The 9940-nt window shown below is 42.6% G+C and overlaps 1 protein-coding gene and 1 pseudogene across 1 annotated transcript; both read right to left on the reverse strand.

Annotated features, from left to right (window-relative positions):
• Window positions 1-3631: 3631 nt before the first annotated feature.
• On the reverse strand, window positions 3632-8139 carry LOC145658567 (uncharacterized). Its single transcript, XM_081716000.1, has 2 exons — window positions 7893-8139; window positions 3632-6388 (listed from the first exon to the last, which is right to left on the reverse strand). The coding sequence occupies exon 2, from the start codon at window positions 5858-5860 to the stop codon at window positions 5033-5035; it is 828 nt and encodes a 275-aa protein (XP_081572126.1). The 5' UTR covers window positions 5861-6388; window positions 7893-8139; the 3' UTR covers window positions 3632-5032.
• LOC145651620 (protein NLRC3-like) lies at window positions 8107-9007 on the reverse strand (annotated as a pseudogene).
• Between the last annotated feature and the right edge of the window lie 933 nt (window positions 9008-9940).

Here is a 9940-nt window from a genome sequence, read left to right on the forward strand (position 1 = left end):
AACCTCATATATACCACTATCCCAACCAGCCTGGTACCTGCACTCATAAAGAGAATGACAAGACTGAACACCAGCCTGTGTGGGAGCATATTACTGAAGAGAGGCTCTGTTCCTCTCTCTAGTACCCAAAGGTAGCCTAGCAAGGTTGGCTATATTAGATATAAGGTAAATATTCGTCTCTATCGCTTGTTAAATATATCCAATACCAAATAAAATGGCTTTTGATACTTGATACTTTCAAGTATCAATAACAAAACAACATTTACCTCAATTTATATTCTGCCAATTACTAAATGTTTTCTATGCTCAGGTATGTTTTCTGTTTTCTACGCTGAGCACAAAAGATATACAGTTATAAAACTGGATTATAATACAACAGAATGGGACCAAGCTGAAACATTTAGAAAACAAAGAAGCCATTCTGTCAACTTACCGGTTATGACCGTCAGCACAGATAACAGCAGGACCCAGGGACACATGCTATAGGATGACATGGCTCAGGAGAATCTAATCAATACTGTATGGATCACTGGAAGAATCTGGAAAATTATAATAAGCCTCAGTTATTCAGTGCCCTAATCAACATTACCTTAAAAGAACAAGACTATCATAGTTTTTTAACAATTAGTGCTTAATACTTATCATTGAGCAAATTTTGTCTTGAAATGTTGTTGTCATGTTTTATATGAATCTCCTAAGAACACTTTAAACCATTTTCTAAAGTCATGTAAAAATATATTACGATTATAGGAGAGTGTTTAAAAAATGTCCTCCACGGTGTACATTTGTACTTATTACCTATATTTTGTTTTCTGTATTTTTCAACTACGAAGGAAGCAATTCACTATCAGAGGTAGAGAGAATGCTAATGCGAATTGTTGATGAAAACTCAGATATTGAGTTGTCTGATGAAAAAGGTCAAGATGCAGTTTTTGAGGCAGAGGACTGAGAGAGCTTAGAGGATGAAACTGAGATAGGGCAAACAGAGGCAGAAAAGTCAGAGCAAGCAAAACCGTCCACATCCATTCGCTGTCCACTCTGGGGCAGCACTACAATGTACACATTGACTTTGTATTCTCAAAATAATATATTACCATTTACATATATACATATACATTTTTACTTACATTTTTTTTTCACAAAAATGATTTATTCTGATAATTAATTCTAACAATAATTGAGACTAATATTCTTTTTCTACCTTTATTATTTTTCTAAGATTCAACCATCAACTGTATAATTTTTCCATTATTCAGAGTAATGATGCCATAACACATAACAGTACATTGATTACTCTGTGTTTGAAGAAATGGCTGTGCGCACAAACCAACATGAAGTCCTTGTGTCTGGAGCAGCACTAAACACCACTCCTGAAGAGTTGAAAACATTCATTGGCAGTTCTGTCTACATGGCCTGTCTAGGATATCTAAATATACAGATGTATTGGGCCTCAAACAGCAGAGTTCAAGTAGTGGCAGAATCCATGACCAAAAATCTATTCTATAAACTAAGAAATTCCATTAAGATTGTCAATGACCTTGATATTTCAGATGAGGACAAAAGCAGAGACCTCTTGTGGAAAGTCAGGCCCCTTCTGAACAAAGTGAGGCAAGGATGTCTAAATCAGCTTAGAACAGGAAAATTGTCCATTGATGAGCAAATGATTCCATTTACTGTTCGCTGCCCAATTCGCCAGTATGTACCAGTCAAACCATACCCGACTGGATTGAAGCTGTTTGTCTTGGCCACACCAAGGGGTATGGTCTTAGATGTTGTGGTTTACCAAGGTAAGACCACCTTCAGAGTCACAGAGGGATTGGGCATTGGAGAACAAGAGGTTCTTTATTTGGCAAAGACTGTTTCCAGAGGAACCCACCTGTTTTTTGACAGGTTCTTTACAAATGTCCTGGACACCATGATGGAGAAATGCTTGGGAGGTACAGGAACTCTCATGAAGAACGGAATTCCAAAGGAGTGCAACATTATAGGGGATCAGGCCATCAAAAGGAAAGGAAGAGGAGCATCTGAGATGCTGGTCAGGTCAGATCCTGAACTTGCTGTCATCAAGTGGTTTGACAACAAACCAGTTAACCAGTTGCTAAGTTTCTATAGGCTGGCCACTCGCACTTGGAAATGGACAGTGCATACAATTTTCCACTTTTTTGATTGGCAATCACCAATGTATGGCTTCAGTATAAGACTGACTGACTGCCAAGTTCTGGGAAAGAAACCACTGAAGTTCCTTGAATTCAAATTGCTCCTTGGTGAGCACATGATTACTCAGGTCGAAGTAGGAATCTCCAGTGAGAGTGAAGATGACACTCCCCTACATCAAAAGTGGAAACCTCAGACAAATGCAGCTTTGAGACACTATGAGGCCATCCATCTCCCAAAGATGGTGGATGAAACACATGCATCAATGTTTTGCAGGTCTGGTTGCAACAGCAAAACGTATGTGATGTGTACAAAGTGCAAGATCTTCCTCTGTGTTTCAAAGACAGGGAATTGCTTTTTGAAATATCGTACTCCATAAACATAACTCCATAACATCAAAATACAAACACTAGACATACACTAGAAAAGAGTTACATATAGATTAGCTGTTAGTAGTTTTCATCATAAATATTATGACAATTTGGTATTTTCTTTGGGATTGATTTACTGTGATTACAATTCAGTTTCATAGGTAGTGTGTTCAGATGTCCACTGTAGTGGACACATGATATTTTTAAAATAAAAACATTTTAAAAAATGTAAATGTTTTCAGTATGCTCATTACCTTCCAGACAATTGCAGAAGTAAAAAAATAAAATAAAATAGGAGACTTAGTCTAGTCAGGAGGATATATAGAAGAGAAGTTTTATTTTTTGGAAATTCAAACCTTCCCTTTTTTTCTGTTAAATCCACTACATTTATAAAGATCACTTTCTTAGCTACTCATAAGATTTCCTAATGTGGGAAGGTGGATAAAATATAGAGCAATATTGTGCAAATAGCTAATCAGTTCACTATAGTATATTTTGAAATTACATGGAAAAAAACAATTCAAATTTTAGTTCACTCTGTGATATACTTGGAAAACACTTTGCAACATATTAAGATTATGAGATTGTAGTGTTTTTACTGTAGGAATTTGGAGTAATGGGATGGCAATATGCTGTTAAATGTCTATTCAGTTGAATATATATCGCTACTTGAAGCTCTATAATAGTCTGAACTAGTTGCATTAAACAGTGACTGCGTGTATGAGAGGTGGCAGTGTTAGGTGGATAAAATAGTTTCAAAGTTTGTCACGTACATAATCATACATGGTCTAACTTGCAGTGAAATGCCTTTGTGACTTCTGTTCGAGCTGAGGAGAGATGCAATAGATTACAATATTTGTATAACATGTATATATACACAATGTACTATATATATATATATATATATATATATATATATATATATATATATAATTTGTGTGTGTGTGTGTGTGTGTGTGTGTGTGTGTGTGTATATATATTTGTATATAGATACTGTAGAATTTCCAGTTTTTCTTACAATTTACAGGTTACAGTTATTGCAGTCTTTTTACACAGTACACAGAGTGGTACACAGAGTACACAGAGTGGTCCCCACAGTTCATCAGTTGCCCTGATTCAGGGCCCGAATGGCCTGCATGAAGAAGCTCCTCTTCAGTCTCTCTGTGTTGGTCTTCAGGGAGCGAAAGCACTGCCCTGACGTCAACAGAGAGAAGAGACTATTGTTGAGATGGGTGGGGTCCTTGGTCTGGCACCGCTTGTAGTAGATGGTCTGCAGGTCAGGAAGTTCCGTATGAGTGATGCGCTCTGCTGAATGCGCCACCCTCTGGAGTGCTTGTCTGTCCTGCTCGGTGCTGTTCCCAAACCAGACTGTGATGTTCCCCGTGAGGATGCTCTCGATAGTGCAGGTGTAGAAGCACCTTGGAGGGCAGTCTGAAATCTCTTAGGTGTCTGAGTTGGTAAAGATGCTGACGAGCCTTCTTTGCTAGGGAGTTGGTGTGGTGGGACCAGGACAGGTCCTGCGAGATGTGAACTCCGAGGTACCTGAAACTGTCAACTCTCTCCACTGTGGTTCCGTTGATCCTCAGAGGTTGGTAGTGCCGCTCCTGCTTCTTGCTGCAGTCCACAATCAGCACCTTTGTCTTGCTGATGTTTAGGAGGAGATTATTTTCTCCTCCAGGTAGGCCCTCTCGTTGTTTTCCGAGATCAGGCCCATGACAACGGTATCGTCAGCGAACTTGACAATGATGGTAGAGCTGGAAGTGGCTGTGCAGTCGTGGGTGTACAGTGAGTAGAGCAGGGGGCTTAGGACACAACCCTGAGGAGCCCCAGTGCTGAGGGGGAGGGTGCATGAGATGCATTTGCCCACCTGTACTGATTGTGGTCTGTCTGTTAGGAAGTTGGAGATCCAGTCACACAGGGATGGATGCAGTCCTAGATCCTCCAACTTAGTAGTGAGTAGGGAGAGGATGATAGTGTTAAATGCTCAATTGTAGTCAACAAAGACCATTTTAACATAATTACCCCTCCCTTTGTCCAGGTGGGTCAGTATGGTCTGAAGCAGATGTGTAATTGCATCATCAGTGAAGCGGTTGTGGCTGTATCCAAACTGCAGTGGGTCCATGGAGGCTGGCAGTGAAGAGGTGATGAAGTCTCTGACCAGCTTTTCAAAGCGCTTCATCACGACCAATGTGAGGGCAACAGGGCGGTAGTTGTTGAGGCCGGAAGGTCGAGATTTCTTTGGGACAGGGACGATGGTGGATCGCTTGAAGCTGGATTGGACAATACCGAGCATCAGGGAGAAGTTGAAGATGTCGGTGAATACCGGGGCTAGCTGGTATGCACATGCTTTGAGGACTCTACAGCAGATGCTGTCTAGTCCCTGATCATCAGTCTGGAGGGTGGGCTCTTGTAATCCATGATTATCCGTAGCCACTGCCACAGGAATCTAGAGCCACTCTGCTGGAACTGTGATTCTAGTTTCCTCCCGTAGCGCCACTTCACCTCTCTCACCGCCTGCGCACCCCGCATGCCCCAGACTTGTACTCATCCATGTTCCCGCTGATGATCCCCATGTTGTAGGCAGCAGTGCGAGAGTTCAGAGCCTCGCAGATGATTTTGTCCACCCAGGGCTTCTGGTTGGGAAACATCTTGATGGTGGCTCTTGAGATCGTATCATCCACCAGTTTCCCAATAAACCCTACTACTGCCTCCGTATACTTGCTGACATCATCAGTGCTGCGCCGGAACATGTTCCAGTCTGCGTCATCCAGAGCATCCTGCAGAGTGGCCACCGATTGGTCTGTCCAGCGCGCGACCTCCCTCTGAACCGGAGTTTGCCGTTTCAGCCTTTGTTTATATTTTGGTATGAGGAAGATGGCGGTGTGGTCCGACTCACCAAATGGTGGATAAGCTCGTGCATTGTAGCTGTCCTTGTATGGGCTGTAGCAGTGGTCTGGTGTCCTATTTCCCCTGGTGGGGAAGGTTACGTGCTGGTAAAGGTTGGACACTGCACGCTTGAGGTTAGCACTGTTGAAATCCCCAACAAGGATAAGTGCAGCATCCTGGTGTTGTACCTGAAACTGTGTGAGAGCCTCATGAAGTTCACACAGTGCAGTGTCTGTGTTGGCCTGAGGTGGAATGTACACGGTGTCGACGATGACCGAGGTGAACTCATGAGGAAGGTAGAAGGGACGAAACTTGAGGGTGAGCAGCACCAGGTTGGCTGAGCAGGAGCGGGCAAGAGTAACAACACTGACATCGTTGCACCAGCTGTTGTTTACCATCACATACACTCCACCGCCTCTCGACTTCCCCGAATTCGCCGTCCTGTCCATGTGGTGAACCGAGAAGAACTCGGCCGGCTGGATAGCTTGGCTTGGTACCGCTGGGTTCAGCCATGATTCGGTGAAGCAGAGTAGGTTGCAGTCCCGAATGTCCCTCTGGAACTTTATCCTGGCCAGGAGGTCGTCAAGCTTGTTGTCCAGAGGCTGGACATTGGCTAGCAGGATGTTAGGTAAGGGAGCTCGGTGTGCCCAAGTCCTCAGCCTGTTCCTGACGCCAGCTCGCTTTCTTCAAGGCCGTTTACTCGCATCACATCCTTTGTTCTACCTCAGGATCTCCGTCGGCCATCTTGGGTCCGAGGTTAGAGACGGCTTGAGGTGAGTGTTATGTAGATCAAGAGAAATAAGAGCATCTCTGCTGTATGAGATGCACGTTATGATGCAGAGAGGAGGGTTTTAGAGATGACAGAGATAGTGAAAAGAGCGAAAAAAATAGTGAAAAAAGTGCCAGGTGTGGACGGAGCAGTCGTGACGGCAGCCGACCTCACCAGCGCCATCTTGTAATAACATCCTGGTGTTGGCCTGTTTTTTGATGAGACAATAAATAAACAACATATGGATGTATTAGTTTTAGCTCTCAGTATTTCTTGTGTTTAAAGGGTCTTAGGCTAGTGATATATACATTCATTTTTTCTGTTATGTTGTTCTTCTATCTTTGTATGCAACTCTAAGTCTACTCCCTATCTCCTCCCTATATAAACTCTACACACCTATCCTCCCATAATCACCTCCCTATATAAACTCTACACACCTATCCTCCCATAATCACCTCCCTATATAAACTCTACACACCAGTCTCCCCTTAACCACCTCCCTATATAAACGCTACACACTTGTCTACCCTTAACCACCCGCCTATATAAACTCTACACACCTATCCTCCCATAATCACCTCCCTATATAAACTCTACACACCAGTCTACCCTTAATCACCTCCCTATATAAATGCTACACACTTGTCTACCCTTAACCACCTGCCTATATAAACTTCTATAGACTTTTTGCGCTACTTTCCTTGTCTTTGATTGTTGTAGTGTTTTTTTACATCTGGTCTCTGATCTCCTGGGTCTGTGATTGTTGGACAGTGTTTTTGTATGTCTTGTATGCCACTTATATACTGTTTTGTCCAGTATATAGAGTCCAGTATATTTAATCACTTATATACTGTTTGCACCTCTGATAATTTTAATACCCTTCCCCATTATCTATGTAAAGGTGTTTTGAGTCCAATATATTTAATCACTTATATACTGTTTCCACCCCTGATGATTCTAATACCCCTCCCCATTATCTTTGTAAAGGTGTTGTGAGTCCAGTATATTTAATCCCTTATTGTCATACCACCAGATCCCCAGACTACAATACCCAGCAACCCGTTCGTCACCCAGTCAACGATTCAACCAATCAGAGGCGTCCGATCAGATCAGTTTCACCGGAATATTGAACTCACCTTTGTCCTGATTCTTGGGGTATATAAGACTGTTTCAGACCCTAAATCATTGCGAAGTATTGCCGATAGTTTTCTAAAAGCATACCGAGCGTTATTGTGGAGAGTCTTTCTGTGTGCCGTACCCTTTCTTAGTGTTCCTCGTTATTGTACTTTGCCTGCCCCTTCTGGATTGTCTGCCTGGTTCTTTTGTGACTGATCTGGTTTCTGACTCAGACTGTTATGTTCTCTATGGCTTGGATTGTCCCTGTAGATGCTCTTTTTTCCTTCACCCTGGATTACTGCACAACGCTGAAGTAAAAATAAACCAACCTACTGTTTCATACCCGCAAGTGTCTGATTTTGCCGACCCATCACACTTGTATATTGTTCCCATCCATGATGATTCTTATACCCCTCCCAGATGTTTCTAATACCCTTCCCTCCCATCCCTGCAGTCTGCTGTTCCTGCTAGCAGACTCCACCACTTGTCTATCAAACACCTGCATCTGTGCTCTTTCACTGTGGTTTTCATATGTGCAAGAAAATCTGATTCAACCTCAGTTAACTAAGATACAGTGATTGTGGTTAAATACTCACAGAGCCCTTCTGCAGTTGCTCACAGCTGGGAGGAGTCTCCAAAACCCATTTAGAGATGTTTTGTATTTCTTCATGTTCAGTTCATCCAGCATCTCCTCTGACATCTGCAGCTTGAAGGCCAGTGCTGAACACTGAGCCAGTGTGAGCTTTCTGGAAGACTTGGCCTTGAGGAATTTCTGGATGTTTTCATGTAGAGAGGTGTCCTTCATTTCAATCAAGCAGTGAGTGAGATTGATATATCTCTCACATTTTGTTTCTGACTCCATCTGAGGTTTGGTATTATTTTCTTGACACTCTCCGGGCTGCTCTGAGTGGGTGTCAGTAGGCCGTGTAGGACTTTCTGACTGGATTCCAGGGAAATGCCATGAAGGAATCGGAGGAAGAGATCCAGCTCTCCTTTTGGGCTCTTCAAGGCTGTATTCACTGCACTTTTCAGAAAAACATCCAAGGAAAGTTCAGGAAAAGATCTGTTCCTTTCATGCAGAAAGATCTTCAGTACCACCATGTTCTTTTGCACATAGCAGTGAAACACATAGAGAGCAGCAAAGAACTCCTGAAAACTCAGATGTACAAAGCAGTAGAGCTTCCTCTGGTGAAGTACAGATTCCTCCCTAAAGATCTCTGTGCAGATCCCAGAGTACACGGAGGCCTCAGTGACATCAATGCCACACTCTCTCAGGTCTTCTTCATAGAATAACATGTTTCCCATCATCAGCTGTTTGAAAGCCAGTTCAAACAGTTTCAGAATCATGGAACTGTTGGATTCCAGATGTTTCTTTTGATCGCTTTCCTTTTTCCCCCTCATACTTCTCATTCTTCATGTTTATCTAAATGTGCAGGAACTGTGTGTACATCTCAGTCAGAGTTTTAGGGATTTCTGTATCAGTTTGTTTTAGTATTTCCTGAAGCACCATGACTGAGATCCAACAGAAGACTGGTATATGACACATGATGTGGAGGCTCTTTGCTGTCTTTATGTGCGAGATGATTTTCTCAGCTTGGTCTTGGTCACTGATTCTCTTCCTGAAGTACTCCTCCTTCTGTGGTTCCGTGAATCTCTGAATTTCTGTCACACGGTTGATGTACTGAGGAGGGATTTGATTGGTTGCTGCTGGTCAGGAGGTTATCCAGATGAGAGCAGAGGGAAGCAGCTCTCCATTGATGAGGTTTGACGTCAACACACCCACTGATGATGTCATGCTTATGTCAGACACTTTATGACACTGGGAAAAGTTCAATTGAATTCTGCTTTCATCCAGGCCATCAAAGATGAACACAACTTTGTACACATCATATATTTTTGGGTCCAGGTCTTTGATCTCAGGGTGGAAGTGACACAGGAGTCTATGCAGACTGTACTGGTCATCTTTAACTAGGTTCAGCTCATGGAATGGAAGCACAAACATGAAATCTACATCCCTATTGGCTTTTCCCTCTGCCCAGTCCAGAATAAATTTCTGCACTGAGACAGGTTCCCAATGCCTGCAATGCCTTTAGTCAGAACAGTTCTGAGCTTTGGCATTCTGGGCCTTTATCTTCTTTTGGTTCTGTGTGTCTGACACCTTCAGCCATCACAGCTCTGATCTTCTCTTCCTTCATGTCTCCTTCAGGACCTTGTACAGGTTTAAAGATGTCTGAGCAGTAGATTGGAGTGTCTTGTACCAGCTGTTTCCTGGGTGTTTTCTCCATCTGTAAAACCTCATGTTCTTCATTCACTCCTTCACTCTCTCCTTCTATGATGTAGAGTTGTGTGTAAACCCTGTTCAGGAAGGTTTTATTCTCTTGTGATTTGATTCCCTCAATTAAACTCTTATACTTGTTCTTCATGCTGGTTTTGTGTGTGGATAAGACTCTGTGTAGGGCATCATCCACTGGTGTGTGAGAGTCCTGCTGTATGGACTCTTCCATGTCTTTGTGTGGATGTAGAACAGGATGAGCTCTTCTGTAGATACATCCAGTCATAATGTCAGTAATGAAACTACTGTATTTACATACACATACAGCCAAAATGTCAGTAATGAAACTACTGTATAATAAAGTACTAATGA

The sequence above is a fragment of the Electrophorus electricus genome, chromosome 1 (assembly GCF_041902795.1).
Source record: "Electrophorus electricus isolate QZ-2024a chromosome 1, ASM4190279v1, whole genome shotgun sequence".
NCBI lineage: Eukaryota > Metazoa > Chordata > Actinopteri > Gymnotiformes > Gymnotidae > Electrophorus > Electrophorus electricus.